The following is a 21,550-nucleotide window of genomic DNA, read 5'->3' as shown; positions in this document are numbered from 1 at the left end:
TAAACGAAATGTAAACATTTTAAAAAAGCCAGTTACTCGGAAGATTATAACGATTGTAGTGTTGCAAATCACACATCGTTAGAAGATGATCTGTTGCTGAGTAATTCAAAAAGTTCGCTTATTTTTTTATCAGACCTCATATACAAGGTATGTCTGGAAATGATCGAATATCTCGAAAGCAAAGCATTTTTTCAGAAAAATATTTCAGACAAAAGTTGTAAAGTAAAAAGATCTATTCGCTGATTACATTCCTTTAATCTTGGGTAGTGTCGCCAGGACCAGGTCAAAATCACGTCGTTTTTAAACGGAATCGCCTATTTTTCATTACATATTCTTGTAGTTTATCTCGAAAGCTTTTCAAAAACTATAACAAAATTAGAGGTGTAATTATTTGATCATCGAAAGTAACGAAAACCTACGACGACTACAGACAGAAATTATCATTCCCTAAGATAATCATGTGTTTCTTGAAACTCTCTTAAACTTTATTATGGCAGAAAAATCTAAAAGAATGGCCTCCCGGACAGGGGAGGCCATTCTTTTAAATCACTAGGAGATACAAAGAATCTCACGACTTGATATAGTAAAGCTGAGAAACAAAATAAGAACATGGAATGTGCGTACTCATGAGGAATACATCCAAAATCTGTTTGATGACATATGATTGATGGCCCCGATATTTTCAGGAATGTATTTGGTCTTCCAATATTAGAATCAGAAATGATGAATGCGCTATCTAAACTAAAAACAAAAAGCGCCAGGAGAAAACAATATACATGCAGAAGTACTCAAGTTGGTTAATTTAGCTATATCAACTTTTCAACGCGATCTATGATACTAGTAACATTCCTATTGACTGGCCTTGACTTTCGCCTTTGTCGCGATTCCAAAGAAACCCAATGCAAGAATGTGCGAAGAACACCGGCTTATTAGTCTCGTGAGCCATGCATTAAAAGTTTTCTTGAAGATAATAAACAGGAGAATATACAACAAGTGCGATACAATATCAGGCAACACCCAAAGATTCAGAAACAGTTTGGACACAAGAAAAGCACTTTATTGCATGCAACTGTTAGTTACAAAAATACTACAATCAATAAAAGGACCTATTTATTTGTTTTCAACTCAAAACATTTGACAACGTACGACATGATTTGTTACTGCCGATCTTGCAAGAAGCAGACATAGACGAAAAGGATATCCGAATAATTCATAGACTTTACTGAAATTAAACTGCTAAGCTCAGACTAAGCAATGACTCGCAAACTAGTATAAGAATTGCCAAAGAGATCCGTCAAGGATGCATACTCTCATCGCTTCTATTCAATATTTGTGTGGAGAAAATATTTTAACTGGCATTAGGGAACATTTATCAAATAATAAGTATAAAAGTAAATGAAATCCCGATCAATAACCTGCGATATGCGGATGACACAGCAATACTGACTGAGAACATCCAGGACTTACAAGCATTGTTGAACACCATCAACATAGTAAGAATGACCTCAGCATAAATGTATTATAAGTAAAACCAAGCTAATGATAGTAAGTAGACAAGCCCACTGAAAATGCAAATCTCTTGTTGAATAATCAATCAATTGAAAGAGTAAACAATTTCAAGTATCTAGCTCTACACTTAACGACAAGTGAGACAGCGATGGTGAAGTCAAGGCAAGAGTTGCAATGGCCAGGAATACTTTTGTTAAATTCAATAAATATCTACTGCGTAAAGTGCTCTTGAATCTTAGACTAAGAATGGTCAAATATTGGCTATATATAGCCAATATTGTTGTATGGAGTAGAAATCCTCGCTCAAAATTGTTCCTAAATAGAATTGAAGCTTTCGAAATGTGATTACTAAGAAAACTTTTAAAAATCTTCTGGGCTGATCATATATCTAACGCAGAGATCTTACATTGAGCTAACATACATTGCTAATTATTAAACATAATAAAACAACGGTTGAATATCGGTTGGATGAGATCATTAATTTATTCAATCATGACATTCAATAAATGAATGTAAATCTTTAACGGTTTAAACCTTTGAGTGTCATTTTCAAAATTGAATGTAAGAGTCACTTGAATGTTAATCTCTATGATTGAAAATTAATGAAATGTTGAATATAGATGCGCCGCAGATTCATTTATGAAGAATTTTAATTGTATGAAATATTTTTTTAACAAACTTTATCTAGGCTGCGTTAGGAAATAATACATCATCGATATTATTTTATCCTTGTTGTTCACCCAAGAAACAGGAATAAGATGAAACACGGGGATAGATGATGTTTTCGAATACAGTTCGAAATAAAATTTGTCAAAAAGATGTTTCACGTAGCCCTCTAAAGATGTTGAACGCAGTCTAATGAGATATCACAGTTATACATCCACTAATTCAGTGTTCTTGAATCATTGAAGCAGCAGTTTCAGTACGATTGCAAAAGTTAAGCATCGTTGGATGGAGTACGAGATAAAATGGGTGACCACTTAGAAAAATAAGGAAATTAATTCCTAAATGAGAGAAAAAGCGTTTTTTTTAATTATAATTTTGTCGTGTGTGTTTCGGAAAATGTTGCAAATTAATAATATTATTTTAGCAATAAAATAGATTTAATTAATTTTATATAATAAAGCCACTTATTTTGATGGTTTTCTTTAGATGTTAACCTTTAATTGAGTACCTTCAGTTGATGGACCGAAATCATACAAATTGACCGTTTTTTTTTATGTTTAACACCCAAATTTGAGCGTTCTTTTTGAATGTTTAACGCCCAAAATTGAGGGTATTTTTTTGTAAGAGATCTCATTGTGAATAATTGGTTTGTCATTGATCTTCTCGGTCTGAAGTTAGCTTGGTATTCTCCTATGATTATCTTAACGTCTTTTTCTATCATATTCTTGATAAGTCGTACTTTAGCTGTACTGAGTAATGAGATTCCCCTGTAGTTCTTATACAATAGTTTGTCTCCTTTTTTATATATTGAGCATATAACACTCGTTCGCCATTCCTCAAATAGTTGCTCCTCCTTCCACAATTTTTTTTGAGTATTAATTCTTGTAGCTTGATTACCAGCTCCTTCCCGCTATATTTTAATAGTTCGCCTGCTACTTCTTTGACTTTTGTTGTTTTTAAGCTTGTTTATTGCCTCATACACGTCCTCTATTGTGGATGGATTTACATATGTTCGTCTTTATCTGTTTCTAATTTTGCGTCTGGATGCGTTATCTATCTATTAAGATTGAAAAGTTTTTGAAAATATTGATTCTGTCCATAATTTCTTCTTTTCTCATTATTAGTTCTCCATTCTGATCTCTACATAGAGTGGTGTTAGGTTAAAATTCTTTCTTGAAAAAAATTTGTGTTCCTGTATGTTTTCCAAGGTTTTCTTTTTCTAAAGTTTTCCTCTGCTTTCATCATAGTTAAATTCATATATCTTCTTTTCTTCTTTTTAATGAAATCTCTTTTGCTTCTCTTCTTATATTCTCTTTTATTTCTAGTCTCTCTATATATCCTTTCCTCGTTGTATTCCGCTATGGCTTATATGCAATCTTGGTCGAACCATTCGTTTCTGGTATCATTCGTATTGGTTTGTTTGTCCAAGTACGGTTTTTATTGATTGCAGTAAATATTTTTGAGGAGGTGCTAATCATCGTCGTCTCCATTTCTTTGGAATTTGCTCATTAAGATTCAATTTTTATTGATATCTCGCCCTTGTTTCTGATTCTTTTAGCTTTTCTATGGATAGTTTGGCACATCTTTGAGGTTTATGAATTTGATTTATTGTTCTTGCTACGCAGCATCTAAAATGCGCTCACTAAATAATGATCAGAGTCACAATTTGCTCCTCTGTAGACTTTTATGTTCTTAATGTTCGAAGCTTCTCTTTTTTCAATTAATACATGGTTTATTTGATTGTGTGATCGATCATATCCTGGCGACGTCCATATCCATTTATATATGTAATTCTTTCTGGAGAATTATGTAGACATTACCATGTCTCTGGAGCTTACAAAATCTATAATTCACAATCCATTGTCATTACTTTCCGTGTATAGACTGTCTATTATCTTTGTAGATTGGTTCTCGTCCTATTTTTGCGTTGAGTTCTCCATCACCAACTTTATCATTGGATATCATATATTTGTCCTAATGTTTGATAAAAATTTTCCTTTATCATATCATTCTTCTCTTCCGTTTTTGTGTGTATATTTATGATGGATTGAAAAATTTTGTCTTAACCGTTAGTACGGCCTTTTTTTCATTTATTGGCTTAAAATCCAAAATATTTTCTTTTATTCTTTTTTCCATTATAAAGGCCCTAATTCCGACTTATTATTGTCCTTGCCACTATGCAGCACTACATGCGTCTTTGTGTCAAAAGTGTCTCTGTCCTTTCATTTCGTCTCCTATATAGCTAGTATCCTAATGTTGTACTTCTTTATTTCATTCAGGATCTCTCTCAGTGCATCGTTTCTGTACAAGTTCTCTATATGTTCCATATGCTAATAATCATATCCATTTTCTGCTTCCTGTGTTTGTCATCATTTTCCGATCCACTTTCCGAGGTTTCTTGACAATTTCTTTTTTTCTGGAGAGAAATTGTTAGCCACTCGTCCAACTTCCTTTTCAGACGACTATTTCTCTCTTCCTCATCTGCTCTTCCATCGAGGTTGGTTACTCGATCTCCAGCAGGATTACTCAGGTTGTCCGGAGTTCACCCTCATAGCTTTGCTATGCTTCGTGAAGGTGAGAATAGGAATTAAGCAGGAGGGGTTATGCTAGCTGGAAATAATATTATATGTTATGCACTACCCTATTGAACCCCACTTAAACAATATTTAAATTTATTATATCTATATAACCCATAAGTGCTTATGCATATAATATGATTAATTAATAGTTGGCAACATAATTACTATTTTTGAGAAATACTTTAAGTTACTTTAAGTTTAATTTAAATACTTAAAAAACTAAGTTTATTTACAATATAACCAGTAGAGAGACACTTAGCGAAAAAATGCGTGTTCGCGCAGGTATAACCGCAGCTTTTGTTTTGGACCGGATCCAATGAAATACAAGATAACAAGAACGTACATATTACAGATATCATGTGAGCAATTATCCGTGACAAAAGAAGACAATTTAAGAGCTGCGGCATAAATATTTCTAAAAAATGGATAAAAAAAAGAAAAGTTATATTACATGCAGTATTAAACAATGCAGTAATAATAGTAAAAATTCACAATGCACTTTTTTTCGTTATCCTAAAGATATCGTAAAGTAAATTTTTATAATTTACAAAAAGTAAGTAGTTTATGCTAGATTAACTTAATTAAACATAATCAAATGTAATTGTGAAAAAAGATAATATTTTTACATTGACTACGTTTACATGACATCCTTAATTATGTTTTTTAGAACAAAGCAATGGACTATCGCATGTCTTCGAGAAGATGATTAAAAAATTGAAGATTCTTCAATGTACTAATATATGATTAAATGTGTTTTTATCTTTAAATAAAATTTATTATTCATTTTTTAAATATTACTTCCTTTTTATACATAATTATTTATTATATACATAATTATATATACATAATTATTTATTAATATACTTTTATAATTATGTTTAATTAGATAAAACCACAAATATAATTTTTTTTTATTTTATATCTATATTTATGTAAGTAAAATTTATATTATATTTTTTTTTACGAAAAATAACTAAATAAAAATGTTTGTTTCATAATTATTATTAAATAATAATTATTTAATAAATTTGATTTAACTACTATTTTCGAATTAATTTTGTTCATTAGTTAGTATTTTTGTAAAATTTTTTAATGTGGGATACATTATTACTTAAGGGGCATTATATCCTCTTTCGATCCTGGATTTTTCAAACGTTAACATGACAGATGCTCACATGACTGCGACGCGAAGGTACCGACATAGAATGTCCCTACTGGTTATACTGTGGTTTATTTCAATAAGTCTAATCTATAAACAAATCATAAAACTGTTAATAAATTTTAAGTATGTCGATATAATAAATTTAAATATTATTTAAATATTAATCAAATATTTAAATATCGTTTTTATAATACTAGAAATGGCTGAAACCTCTTTGGTAATATTTCAAAAAGATTACAGATCTTTCTATGACTTTTTATAAATTTTTCAACAAGATTTCATGTTCAAGAATCGCGGACATTTTCCACATTTCAGAACCGTCTCAGAAATGTTGCAGACATATTTCGCAGTTTTTATGAAATGTTTCACTTTTCAGTTGAAATATTTCTGAGATATTTTCGAAAACTTTCGGTGCTATATGAGCATCCTATTAGCAAGATGTTATTGCAAGGTATACAACTTTACTTCCGCCGTTTTTCTATAGATGGCTTTAACGGTAAGTGGTGGTCGAAATAAATAGATCATAGACGTCATACAATAAACTTGGGCATCTGTCAACATAACCCCATAGAAACATTAGTCGATTTGTGTCTGCATCATAAAGTTATTCTCGATTGAAAATGTCAGTTTACGAGCCAAATTCTCGTCCTTTGCGAGAGGTTTTAATTTTTTGCTTCAATATGAAGAAATCTGTGGCTGAGGCTCATCGAATGCTCTCAAATATTTATGGTGAGGCCGCTATTAGTGAAAGAACGTGTCGTGAGTGGTTTTAACGCTTCAAGAACGGTGATTTTGATGTCGAAGACCGGTATAGCGATGGAAGAGAGAAGGTTTTCGAAGATGCAGAATTGGAGGCATTATTCATGTATACGTCATATATGTATACGCATGTACATATACCATATTTGTAGTCATTTTCGAATTGCGCGCCGAATTGGTTTTCTAAACTTATAAATGTAATTAAACTATTGTAATAATATCACAAATTATAAATTAAATTAAAGCAATTTTTAATAATTCGATGCTCAATCGTACGGAATAGATTCGGGTTCGACTCTCGGCTAGGGAGGTAATATTTTTGACAATAAATTTATTTACAATTTTTCAGCACTTTAACATCTTTCTAATAAGATGTCTGATTGAACATTGAATTGTTAAAAATTGCTTATCAATTTAATTTAATTTGTGATATTATTATAATAGTTTAATTGTGTTTATAAATCCGAAAAACCAATTTAGCGCGCAGTTCGAATAAATATAAATATAAAAATATAAATATAAATGTCCTACACAGTACACTTTATCCTAGGAACTTTGTCCAACGGACATTCATGTCATTTTGAAATATCGCGATAATCTTGTGATATCCATGTGAATGGTTTCAGTTATCCAATTAATATCCAGAGGACGTACAAGTGTCTGTGTGAGATCCCATGGAGATTTAAACAATATCTGTGGGATATCCAAAGGATTCTACGAGATATACAAATATATAGGGTGTATAAGCTTAAATCCGCTGTTTGCTCACAGGTGACAATGAGCGTACAAAGCTACCCTGGGTACACAACACACTTTTTTTTATGTGTTTGATATCTGTCAACATTAAGTTGCACATGTGCACATCATCAGCAATTTCATACAATTACATACATTTTTTCTTTCGTAATCATGTCTAGTTTTTTGCTAAAAAAAAGCATATGCGGGAATCTTTGCTTTTCTGTTTCAATTTGAAGAAATCGGCTGCCGAATCGCATCGAATACTTATGGAGGCTTATGGCGACAATGCTTTATCGAAAACAAGCAGAGATTGGTTTCGCCGGTTCAATGACGACAATTTTGACCTGAGTGACAAGAAGCGAGAAAATCGGCCCAGGAAGGTTGAAGACTGTCAATTGCAGACTCTTTTGGACGAGGACGATACCCAATCGCAAAAAATGCTTGCCGAGCATTGAGTGTTTCTCAAGCAGCCATTTTCCATGCCATAGAGAAGGTTCAAAAGATCGGAAAATGGGTATCGCATGAATTGAACGATAGGCAGATGGAGCGACGCCAAAACACATGCCAAATTCTGCTTGCCAGACAAAAAAGAAAGTCGTTCCTGCATCGGATTGTGACAGGTGATGAAAAGTGGATCTATTTTCAGAGTCCTAAACGCAAGAAATCTTGGATTGATCCCGCCTAACTATCAACATCTTTTTCAAGACCAAATCGCTTCGGACAGAAGACGATGCTGTGCGTTTGGTGGGATCAGAAGGGTATCATCTATTACAAGTCGTTAAAACCTGGTGAAACTGTTAATATTCATCAACTACCACCAACAACTGATCAAATTGCACCGTGCTCTGCGTGAAAAAAGGCCGCATTATCGAAAAAGACAAGCTGATTTTCCTCCACGACAACGCACATGTCAACAATGGTCCAAAACTATTTGGAGACACTCAACTGGGAAGTGCTATCTCATCCCGCTTACTCACCAGACCTGGCACCTTCTGATTATCATCTGTTTTCGTCGATGGGCCACGCGCTCGCTGAGCGGCACTTCGATTCTTACGAAGACGTCCGAAAATGGCTTGATGAGTGGTTTGTCTCGAAAGATGAGGAATTTTTTTGGCATGGTATACACAAATTGCCCGAAAGATGGGAAAAATGTATAGTTAGCGAGAGCAAGTACTTTGAATAAATTTGTTTTTGCTTCCTAGGAAAAAAAATGTGTTTTTCTGACTAAAAAGCAGAGGATTTAAGCTACTCCCTTATGTATTATCTCTATTTAGATTAGGATGTTTTTGTATCTCTATAATTTCTCTATACTTTCTTGAAAAGTATGATATAATGTTGGCTATTATGGTTGTTTTGTCAAAAGTACTTGAAGTCATGTCACAGTATTTGATGTCTTATTTCGATGTAGTGTTCTGATAATGCTGACAGCGTGGCGTGTTTTCCTGACACGTTGATTCTTTTATCCGTTGATCATTCTTCCGGTTTCTTTAATGTACATTTGCCCGCAAGAACGAGGTATTTTGTATATATTCCTGCGGAGTGGAGGTCTTTGATCTTTAGGATTTCTCCTATCTTTTTGGGTGGTTTAAAGATAGTTCGGATATTTGTTTAATATCCTGTCAATCCGATTTGTTGTTCTTTTGATATATGGGGGAAGAATGGATAGGATCCTTTCGTCTGGTTGTGTCTCAGAGATCGTTGCCTTGTTTGCGTATTTATTGATTATTTTGATTATGTCTTTTTTATCATGTCCGTTTTTCTGTAAGGCTAATTTTAGGTGGTTGAGTTTTGTCTGTAGATTTTCTTTGTCAGCGATGGTAAAAACTCTATGTACAAGTGAGTTAATTTCAGTCTGTGTTTGTGTTGAGTGGTGATGCGACTCGACATGTAGGTATCTATCTATGGCATTGATTTTCTGTACACTTGATGGCTTAAGATACCATCAGTTTTCTTAGAGACAAGAACATCTAGGAAGGGGAGTTTTTCATTTTTCTCTATGTTTATAGTAAAGTGGATATTTGAATGTTGTTGAAGAAAATAAGAAATTTACAAAGACTCTATCGTGTCTCCATATCACGAATGTGTCGTCTACATAATACCCAATCAAATTTCTGGTTTTTTGAGTGTTTTTTTTCTTTCTCAAAATGTTCTATGAAGATGTTGGCGATTACAAGAGAAATAGGAAAGCCCATTACCTCCCCTCTGAAATTTGTTCATAAAATTGGGTATTATAGGAGAAGTAAATGATTATTAAGCAGTGCTCTATTAGCGGAATGAGGAAGGGACTTCATGTGAAGTCTTTATTATAATATGTTTAATGTGTCTTTTACTGGGACTTGTGTGATAATACTACGTCGAAATTTACAAGCATCTGTGAGACGTAATCGGATTTTTTGGATCTTTTGTATGAAGTCCGTTGAGTTGGTTGTGTGATTCGATGAGGGATTTCCAGTGAAGGGTTGTAGTATTTGTGCTAGGAAGCGGGATAAGTTGTATGTCGGGGAGTGTATGGCTGATAATCGGGATATTTGATTTGTACTTTTTTGGTAAATCTTTCTATACTGTAAAATGGAATGTGTAATAACATTTCTAAGATCATTTATAATTTTTTCAAAGATAGCTTCGGAGAAGTGATTTTTCGTACTATTCAGATAGTTTATTGATTAAAATTTTGTCCAGTAAGGTGGTTAAATAATTCAAAAATTGAAAGGACACTAGAAATGCTGCATTTAAGAAAATACAGAGAAAGCTTGAAAAAAGATAAAAAAGATTTTCTTATAGTTACAACGTGGTCAATTAAAGGATTAGATGCCAAATTTATGCCAATTAAATTAGCCTTCTTTATGTGTCAAAACTGATTAAACTATTTTTGGAAAAATATCAAAATGACGAATCATTAGCTCCCTATTTCTATAATGATCTAACTAGTTTGCTAGTAGACTTAATGAATATCTTTGTAAAAAAAGAAGTTAAAGTTAGAAAAGAAAATATATAGATAGCTAGAATAGATCTTAATAATGAAGCAAATATAATTTTGCCAAAAAATTTAAAAAAATTAGGATTTGCTGTAAAAGCTGAGTTTAAGAAAGTTAAAGAAAAAGAACGTGAAATGAAATCTTTCAAGATTGATTGTGTTACTATGCTTAAGTTAATTTGTCAAAAAATTATAAATAAGGCACTTATTAAATATAAGTTATGCAAAGAGATATCAAAAATATTTACTGAAAACGACGCTAATAATTCATTAGATCACAATGCACGCGCTCCCGCATGACGCAATAAGCGTAACTCGCTCACGCTTCAATCATAAACACTGAATTTTTAGTCGCGCATGGTTTCTTTTTGCTGTCATTTAAGATTGTCAATTCGCGGCTCAATTCGAGCGGTTATCTCAAAAATTTATAATTCTCGGAAATCTCATAGGCGATTGACGAACCTTGTGCAATTGATTCTATAAATGCCGACACCTGGTCATCAAGGCTCACAGTCAACCGCCGTTGAGACTCCAAAATTTTTGCTTTTTCGCTAGAAAACCAACCACCGTTTAAATTCCATCACGCTCGAGTAGCCACTGCAATCGAAAAAATTATTCTGTAAAAAAGGGGACATCAGTTTTCGTGAGAATTGGTTAGTCTTCATTGTAAAAGTGTTAATCTTGTGAATAGTGCAATAAATAAAAAAAATTGTATCTCGTTACTTGAACATCATTTTCACCGCAACTTTCCTTTCACTCGAGATTGTTCTCCCTGCTTACTTCTCCCTTACAAATTAAGAATTTTAATAAAAAGAAACTTATTGTTTATAAATGTATAAATTAGACATTTCTTAAAATGTCAAGTTTTTTGTTTTAATTTTTGTGTAGTTAATATAAAACTTATATCAGTTTAATTGTTATAGTTAAGGTATATTTCTCCTCCGTGTCCAGATCCATTCTTGGAATGCCAACGTTTCATGAATCTTGCAGTTCACTTCATCAGATCAGCCTAATACTTGATTTGAAACGTTGACATTCCAAGAATGGATCTGGACATGGAGGAAACACGCGAAACACATAATTTTTATAGAAAGCACCCGTGCACCAAGAAGCATCAAGAAAATTAAAATTTATATTTTATTTAGTATTTTTATTCGATTATCCTTTTCTATCATAACTGCATTTTTTACTTTATTAGATCCGATAATTGAAATTCTATTTTATACTGATCAGGGAAAATTCTTCATTTTCATCTGGAAAAGTCAGGGAATTCTAAAATTTTCTGTGGCAACCCTGAAATTGAGTTAGATTTCGTGGTAAATATATATATCGTGTGTTTATATATATAGGGCAGGAGGGGAGGGGTTGAGAGATCTGATCGCGAATACAACTAAAATCGGTTGAAAGAATTAGGATCGCGGATCGGTAAAGTTTCGTGGTTGAATTTTGACTAATTCCGCGTTCGCAAAGGGCCTCCTTTTCTCTTCGCGAATTAGTAATGCCATATGCAGACCTCGCATATGTTAATGATTTAATTTAAGATTAGGATTAGGAATATCAGTTATGAATTGGATACTGGGATAAGTGTCTGAAATGACATTAGTCATTCTCGTCATCGACCATTTGTTGAATAGTTTAGAGCCACATATATAATATAATATAAATAACACATGTATCCTTTAATTAAGCAAATTTCGAGTTATGAAGATTAAAAGTTATGGATCAGCCCGCATTTTTTGACTCAACCCTCTCTGCTGCGTGCGTGCGTGCGTGCATGCGTGTGCGCGTACATGCGTATATGTGTACTTGCATATGTGGTGTTTCTGAATAAGTAAATGTTTACTTGTTTATGAGAATGTTCAAAATGACTACCGTTTTCTTACTAAAGCTGATCGCGCGATAACTTTGTTGCTGTTTCACTTTAATAAGCATCCGATTCATTTGCACACAACAGCTCTCTGCACGCAGCTCATTGGAACCGAAGCTCATTGGAACCCAACGTTCGAGGCGTTCAGGCCCTAGTAATAAATATTCAATCTTAGATACTTTCCTATATTGCTATAAAAATGAAGGGATAAATAAATATTCACTATTTCGTTTTACTTCTCAAAGTTTTCAAAGATTTATCCAGCCATTTTATTCAAATGAAGAAGCATACGATGTATTGCTAATTTTGAGTGAGTGTCGAGGTTTGCTGATGCTGAAAGATTGTGGCGACAGCGTTTTCCTAATCGGACTCCTCACTCACGAAAAATCTTTTCACGATAGGCTAATCAAATTAAAATTAGTGGTTCAGCCTCAACATAATAAAAATAAACAGATCCGCCATCCAATTAGAAATGAAAGAACAGTAGAAATTCGGCCCACAGTAGAATTGAACCCTCATGATTCTTTAAGACGGCGACAAAAGGATTCTGTTATTAATCATAACATTATCAGGCTCATTTTAAAAGAAAACAAATAGAAATCTTATAGAATGTCTGTTAATCGTTGATTCATGATGATTTTGAAGAGACTTGCATTTTGCAACTGGATCAGAGAGCAACCATCAGATTTTCACTCCAAAATTTTATTTTCTGACGAATGTCAATGTACATTCAAAAGTGATGGATCTGTCAATATTTGGAATTGCCGTTATTGGTCAGAAAATAATCCCCGCTGATTAAGACAAATAAATCATTAACATATTTGGAAAGTTAATGTTTAGTGCGGCATTATTGGAAGTCAGATCGTAGGTTCTATTTTTTTTGAAAACAATCTAGACAGTAATAGATATTCAGTTTTGTTAAAAACAGAACTTCCTATCTTATTAGAAAATTTTTCATTGAGATTGCGCCTAGACATATTGTTCCAACAAGATGGATATCTGCCACATACATCAAATATTGCTCGTGCAGTACTAAACACTATATTTCCAAACAAATGGATAAGCAAATAAGGTCAATTATCCACCTCACCGGATCTCATTGTTCTTAATTATTATTTGTGGAGAAGAATAAAAGACTTGTATATCGTGAATGTCTACTAGAGATGATATAATTCGTAGAATAACTGAAGCAATTCAATCCTTGGATGCTAAAAATTGAAATTTTACATGCAACTAATTCCTTCCAAAGCAAAATAAATGCTTGCATAGAAAACAATGATCATTTTGAACATCTTTCATAAACAAATAAACATTTACTTATTCAAACATATGCAAGTATACGTATGCATGTAATATGCGCGCGCCTGCATCACACACACACACACACACACACACACACACGCGCGCGCGCGCGCGCACAAGATGAAAATCCGATCGGGCAACCTCCACGCGATACACCTTGGGTAATGCTGGCGATACTGTAACTTTTAATTTTCATAACTCGAGATTTACTTAATCAAGAGATATTTTATTATAGGATTTTAGAAAGCTCTTGACATCGGCTATTAGATTCTAAAATAAAAAATAGGATGTTTCATTTAAAAAAGAATCAACCTTGATCTGACCTTGGCAACCACTCAAGATCAAACTGATGTGATTAATAAATAAATCTTTTTAAACTCCACAACTTTGGTCTGAACATATTTTTTATTGGATCTTATTCTGCGGAGATAAAAAGGGTGAACGGGTGTTTGAGACACCCTATATATACACGCATATCTTCGTAACTTTTCCATTTTAATATTGTTATTCTCATTACAGAAACTTTACGAAAATATCCATCTGTATTGTTTCTCATTAGAAAATCGATATCGAATTATACTTTCAATGGTAGCATACCAAAAGGGCAAAAAGTATGGATTCCTATTTTCACGCTTCAACTCGCGTATTTATCTAGAATGTCTTCAATCCAGAAAGATTTAACGAGGCTGTACAAAATAGACACCGAATGTTCTTCCTATCTTTCGGCGATGGGCCAAGAAATTGGGGGGGGAGGAAGGGGGGAGTGACAGTGAAATAATAAAATTAAAATATCACTTTTCTTTTCTTTCTTTGCGCGCTACTTTCAATCGGAAAATTTTTATTTGACAATCTTAATCTTATTTATCCTATAGATCTTCGAGGACGTCCAAATGATATCCATAAGACATCTTATATCCTAAGGATATTCCCATTTCTCGGATAAGATGTAATATTTTTTTTTATTTTCAGGTACTCACTTCGCTATTTATCAGGTTAAACTTGAACTAATAAAGATCCTACAAAACTATAATTAAACCTTGCGAGAAAATGGAATACTTTACGTCCGCAATGAGGAAACATTTATTAAACATATTAACACCAAAAAATGGAATACACTTGAGAATAATTAAAATAAATCGAACTTAAGTTTTTCTTTAATTTTCTTAAATATGTATAAAAAAATCTATTAAAATTGAAAAAAAATCTATCAAAAATTGTATTAAAAAATTGTAAAAATAAAATATAAACATAAATTATAATAGGAGCCACTATTCCAACTAAAATATTTGTTAATCTTATTATAATATTTGTTAATCTTATTAATATGTTGTATAATAAAAATCGATATTAATCAGTTAATAATTAGAGATTGTTTAATTGTGTTTAAATTTATATTTGTTGTTGTATGCGTAAATTAATACATAATCTTTTTAATTCCTTTTTTCAGCATTTTTTCTTAAGACGATCTATAATTCATTACCAAATTCGAAACAGAATTCTACGCAATATATAATATTGTATATCGTAACATAAAAAACATTTGAATAAGTAAAATACAGACATATAGAAAATATGTATCAATGATACATATAATTTACAGTAGATTATAGTTCATACAGTAAATTTTATATACTTTTAAAAAAATAATAATAATAATACTTCACTCGCGCATTAATTTATAAGACACTGATTAAAAACCATTGTTCTACAATTTTTAATTTGATTAAATGCATTTGCTTTCTCATGTTTCACTTTTATCTTTTTTACAAAATTAATAAAAATATATCGATTTAACAATTGAAAATAAGTGTTTTGTACAAGATGTTATTAAATGATTATATTCTTTAAATTTTAATAAATCCTTTCTCATTCGTCACATAACTATAGAATATAAAAAGCGATGAAGTAGTACATTTTGGACGGCTTTTTATATTTATTATCTACATTCTACATATATATTTTTAATATATTTTATATATGCTATCTACTATCATTTTATTGTCTATTAGATTTTTTTCTTAATCTTTATATCAATTACAATAGGTGAGTCAATAAATAATCTTAGAAAATTAAAATATATATTGACTCATCCACATATTTATGTCATCGCATAATTACATTATAATGTTATCGCATAATTACATAGTCATTTTCTTTTGAATTTTCCAAAACGTCAGACTTAAGCATATTGTCTCTCAATTGTGGTGACATTGGAACATAATTGGAAGAATCTGTGAGAGTATTTTTTTGCGTACATATTGTATTTTGCAGCCTTGATTTAAAATGATTAGAAATTTCTTGATGACAATACTGATCTGTATCCATCCTGTTTTAAAAAAAACCGAATTCATATTTTTAAACTGTTCTAATTTTATATTTAATACTTTTCTCAGGAGATAATTGTAATTAAATAAAATAAAACAATCTTACCTATCTTCTTCTGTATATTCTGGCCTATGCTTCTGTCGTGGTGGTAATGCTGGAGGTTCCATTTGCAAATTACATGAAATTTTATCTGTATCCTTATATTCATTGGACAATGACATTTTAGGAGAACAAATATTATCCATAATTTCTTCATAAATTCCAGAAGCAATAGAGGTATTGGATTTTCTATGGTTACAGGAATGAAGTTTTTCACTGTACATTAGATTAGGTTCCGAGTGGTACATATTCTTCGCAACTTTAGTGCTGATCGATGTTCTTAAACTGTTTTTAATTTAATATGCATTATTACATTAATATTGTTATTTAATTTTCTATATACAGAATGACAAAAAATTTTGGTCACAAAGTTTTGCGTGTTTATTAAATTATTCAGGTAACAAATTGACGTTATTTATTATCATTTTCATCAGTGTGCAATCTAGATATAATGTATAAATATCAAAGAGAGAATTCTACATCAAAAGAATTTAATCAATTAATGGACTAAAGAATGCTCTGTTGACTGTCTGGGAGAATTTATTGGTGGAAAGATATTCCATCCAAAGATATATCATCATTGATGCGTTCCCAAAGCACTTTAAAGCTTGTTTCCAAATTAAAAGTAGTCATTTTATATTATTTTTAATATTTAATAAAATATAATTAAAATATAACACTCTTAAAGTTTATTGTAAATACAATTATTATTAACTTGATAAACACAAAACTTTCTGGTTACTTTTGTTGTCATCCTGTTTAATGATACATACCAATTAGTGTCAGTATTAAGCATACAAAGAGGTGCATCACTCTTTAATGGTGAAGAAAGACTGATTTCATTGTGTTTCCTTGTTTCAAGATTCACACTATCAGAATGTAAAAATTTTTGTCGATGTTTCGGACCACGACCCTGTGTTACCAAGTCTTGAAGTAATTTATTAGCGTCAAGACAAAATATGTAGAGTTCTCCAATGCCACAGCAAAACTCTTTGCTAGTATGTATTACACAAATACGCTTCACATCTTCTGGACGACCTGCTGTCATTAAATGGAATTGAGTGAATTCTTTCCATTTAAAAGTTTTAGTTATCTCGCCTGTGTGAACATTTCTAATGAAAATTCCTGTTTGATTGGCGATCAAATCTCCATATAAACCTGTCAAACAATACAAATCACATTGATATTCATAGATTTACTAAATTGAGAACATATATTCAATGACATATATATCTAGATCAAACATATAAATGTTTTTTCCTAAAAAACGTAAAATTGACATATTGAAAAAGTACTGTTTTTATATTTTTCCCTTTTATTCTTTCAAGTATCAGAGTTGATTGAAAAAAAGAAAGTATATGTTGTATACAGTTTTCTCCTTTTAATTAACATCGATTACTTAAAGAAAAAGAGATTATACATAATGATAGAAAGAAATCTACATAATTAATTGTTCTCATTGTATAACTTCTCTATCAACCAATTAGTTTCACCAGAAGTTAAAAGCTTAATTTAATTGTATGTATTGATACTTTTCAGCAAGAGACAGTGTAAAACACAATGATCATTTCACACATTGTTTAACAAACGAAAATGTAATAATTCACTGTGTTATACCATACATGTTTCTTATTGAAAAACACTCTTAAGCTTGATTTTGCCAATGTAAGATTGACTTTAATCTCGGTTCAATTTATTCTTTATCTTTTCCTAATTTTAAGAATTAGAAAAACATAAAAAATAAGTTAATTAAGATTGAAGTTAATCTCATATTAGTGAAACTGGATCTGTATCGTTGGCTAGCTCCAACTAACAATTATACCAACCAATTAAACCCGCTGCCTTTGAATGTGCATTATCAACCATGGATACATCATATGATCTTTCAATGCAACAGTGCCTTCTGGGTTTCAACAAGTGTCTGATATTCGCCATCCAACGCTGTGTTTCAGTCTCCGAATTAGCGGATAATGATAACAGAGGCTTCCTATCCACTGCCGATGATATACTGAATGCGAATTGCTTCGTTCTGGACAGAATACGATGTATGATGGCATTCGGTGGTATCACAACTGAGCTGTCCTTCTCGTTTTGCTTCAAAGCATTGTCGTGATAGCTAAGTTTCTGATCAAACTGCACTTGCAAGCCGAGACCAGGTTTCAACTTCCTTATTGAGCACCATAAACGTTTCCATACCTTCGATAGAACCAAAGCTCTTTTCCTCACTCTTTGTGCGATCTTTGCGTTATATCTTTTTCTCGTAGATTTAACGTAGAGAAATCCACAAATTTCCGTGTCTTGCATACTCATTCTCTAAACAGACACGTCAAATTGGCACAGGGAGCTTCGAACAGATATTTTAAACAAGGACGCCTTAAAGAGGATATTAAGAAGACTTCGTACTCGAAGACTATAAATTTTGATAAAAATACATCAAATCGATGTTTTCCTATAAAAAAAATTAATTTGATAAGAAAATAGGCTAATTATTGAGATTTATTTATTATTTTTCACCTCCGATATTAATAAAATCAGACTGATTCAATGCGATTCTGCATGAAATGAACGAATCTGGCAGAAAAGTGTCGCTCTGCTCCGTTAAGGCGAATCAAGACATTAATTGTTAGGACTGACAGATATTAGGAATCTATCAGGAAAGCTATCACATCAAATGCATTGGGTGCATTCAAAACAACACTGAGCGGTCGTGTCGTAGTTCTGACTTCGGGCTGAGAGCCCGAGCACAAGAATTGTCGTAACACTTACCTAGGCTACATTCCAAAACTTCCTCTCCGAGGAAAATTTTACTCGAAATATATAATACACGTAACGTATACTATAGCATATAGAATAAAATCTTCGGAGAAAAAGTTTTGGAACGTAGTCTTAGAGACTTAAGTAGACGTAAGTAATGCACAAGCTTTGGCGTATGACATACGATTTATTGTCTCTTGGAGGCACGACAATAAGTTGTATGTCATAAGGTGACATACAACTTGCTTCTGTTACTTACGTCTACATTTAAGTCTAAGGTCAGGTTGACCTTGACGGAAAAGCAGAAAACAGAAAAGCAGAAGCTAATCAGAACTCGCGAAAAGATAGAAGCAGATAAGCGAAATGTACCGCTTACTACTATTGGCGAATTCCGATTGGCTTCCGCTTTTCCATCAAGGTGTGAACTCGGCCTAAGTAAATGTTACAATTCTCAGATTCTTCCGAATGCACTCATTCGATATTTTAGAATCTAACGGATTATGCCAATCAGATGAAAGTAAAAATCTAGATAGTAGATACCAAAGTAGCGCATCCTCCATTTTGTGGACCTGCTAACCATATACTAATAATATGCATTTATTGGATTACAGGCAACTAAATCGAAACGACAAACGAAATAGCTAGGAAAACTAACTCTTCAGCTCAGATAAAAGGATGCACTACTTTGGTATCTAGGGGATCGATTCTGTATCTTGAAATGAGGTGAAAATTATAAAAGTAAGCGAATTTACTAGAATACTGTTTATTTCATTGATCAATACCTAGTAAATTTGCTCGCTTTTGTAATTTTCACCTTGTTTGAAGATACAGAATCGACCCCCATAGTTTTATCTGCGCATTAGGCTGGAATCAGACTATGCATTGAAGATTGGCTGCGTTCAGCAGACTCAACAGTTAAGTGAGTGCTCGCTGCTATTAATATATTCTTCTAAGATTTAAAATCTGGTTGGATGATTTAAAAGAATACACCAATAACAGCAAGCGTTTAAATTAGCTAAATAAGCCATTGAAATTGAAGATTCAAAATTGAAATTTCATCAATAAAGACAAAGAAATTTTGGCTCCTTTTGTTCTGATTGGTCAAACTTAAATCTTTCATTTTCAATCTCATTCATCAATGTATAGTCTGATTCCGGCCTTAAGCAGTGTGAAAAGGGGTTATTTTTTCCTTCTCAAACATTTATTTTTACATGAAAACACATCAATTGAGTGTAATTTTATCGAAATTTAAGTGAAACCGATTATATTAAGTATTTATTTATAAATAAAGCAGTAAAAATGTTTATCGAGAAGGAAATGTTACAAATCATTCAGAATAGAGTGACAAGAAATTGTCGCGCTTTGTAATAATCAACTTATGTTAATATACAACTTTTGCTTAATATGACACGCATAAAAATGCGTAATGTTATGTTGAATTCATTGTACATCGAAATCATCCGTGCCGTTCGCAATACAAAACTTTTCAAACATCAAAGGTTAAATCATAAGATAAGAATCTTGATTTTAAAGAAAAAAAACTATTTAACTAGTTACATTCAATTAGTTTTACAGAAACCTTCAATTAGTTTTATACCTTGTTCTAGAGAATGGACGTATTCATCAAGCAGGTATTTCTCCACACAAGCGACAACCGATGCAGAATACAATGTACCAGTTGAAGCCATTCGTAACTTTAGTATAGTTGCACATGTCGACCATGGTAAAAGTACATTAGCAGACAGATTACTGGAATTAACAGGTGCTATAAAGGTAAATTCTGGCAAGCAGATTCTGGATAATCTGCAAGTGGAGAAAGAACGTGGGATCACAGTGAAAGCGCAGACGGCGTCACTGTTTTATTCATATCAAGGCAAAAAGTATCTTCTGAATCTCATCGATACGCCAGGACATGTGGATTTTTCAGCAGAGGTTCATCGATCACTGGCTCCTTGTCAAGGGGTTATATTACTAGTCGATGCTAATGATGGTGTTCAAGCACAAACGGTAGCCAATTATTATTTAGCGCGAGAAAAGAATCTTATAATAATTCCAGTAATTAATAAAGTGGACTTGAAGAATGCCAATCCCGAGAAGGTCAAGGAGCAGTTGCAAATATTACTTGATGTAGATCATGTAGATGTTATAAAGATATCTGCCAAGTTGGGCACTGGTATCGATAAAGTTCTAGATGCTATAATTGAAAGAATTCCACCGCCTACGGTAGCTAGAGATAAGCCTTTTCGAGCATTGATATTTGATAGTTGGTATGACAAGTATAAAGGGACGATTTCTTTAATTTATGTGAAAGATGGAGCATTATCAGTTGGCAAACAAATTAGTTCTGCATATATGAAAAAATCATATGAAGTTCGAAATATTTTTCTTCTCAGACCTTACACAGAAAATGTGAAGACAATGTGAGTGAGTATAATTTATTATATAAACTAATTATTTTTTATTATAAATTAAATTGGAGAGTGTTTCAAAGGTCAGAGAAAATTTTAGAAGTAATTCTAAATAATAAAATAGATGAAAATTTCAAGAATAACAAAATTGAGATAATGGTTTAATTTTTTTATATAAATTCTAAATGTTTAAATATTTATGTAAAGATTAAATATTTATGTCTAACATGCACATGAATATTTAAATATTTATAAAAAAATTGTGTGTGTGTGTGTGTGTGTGTGTGTGTGTGTGTGTGTGTGTGTGTGTGTGTAGTTAATTAATTATACTAATTTATTTATTTACTTTATTTTACTTTTATTTACTACTAACTTAAACTTAAAATAACGTTACTTTAACTTTAAACT

The 21,550-nt window shown here is 32.1% G+C and overlaps 2 protein-coding genes and 1 pseudogene across 2 annotated transcripts in view; 2 read left to right on the top strand and 1 right to left on the bottom strand.

The window, feature by feature from the left end:
* The window catches only part of LOC105625801, a 22,480-nt pseudogene extending 7,778 nt beyond the window's left edge, over positions 1–14,702 (top strand).
* A 981-nt stretch (positions 14,703–15,683) lies between these two features.
* Positions 15,684–18,290, bottom strand: LOC105625631. The gene is made up of 4 exons (XM_012206953.1): positions 17,807–18,290; positions 16,754–17,138; positions 15,987–16,265; positions 15,684–15,882 (listed from the first exon to the last, which is right to left on the bottom strand). The coding sequence occupies exons 1-4, from the start codon at positions 18,288–18,290 to the stop codon at positions 15,684–15,686; spliced, it is 1,347 nt and encodes a 448-aa protein (XP_012062343.1).
* A 1,848-nt stretch (positions 18,291–20,138) lies between these two features.
* Positions 20,139–21,550, top strand: part of LOC105625630 (translation factor GUF1 homolog, mitochondrial) — a 3,570-nt gene continuing 2,158 nt past the window's right edge. The window contains exons 1-2 of the mRNA XM_012206952.1: positions 20,139–20,233; positions 20,342–21,154. Coding sequence (XP_012062342.1) covers positions 20,139–20,233; positions 20,342–21,154 — 908 coding nt within the window. The remainder of the gene's footprint in view (positions 20,234–20,341; positions 21,155–21,550) is intronic.

Source organism: Atta cephalotes, assembly GCF_000143395.1.
Source record: "Atta cephalotes unplaced genomic scaffold scaffold00003, whole genome shotgun sequence".
NCBI lineage: Eukaryota > Metazoa > Arthropoda > Insecta > Hymenoptera > Formicidae > Atta > Atta cephalotes.
This window is presented reverse-complemented; position numbering and strand designations above follow the sequence as displayed.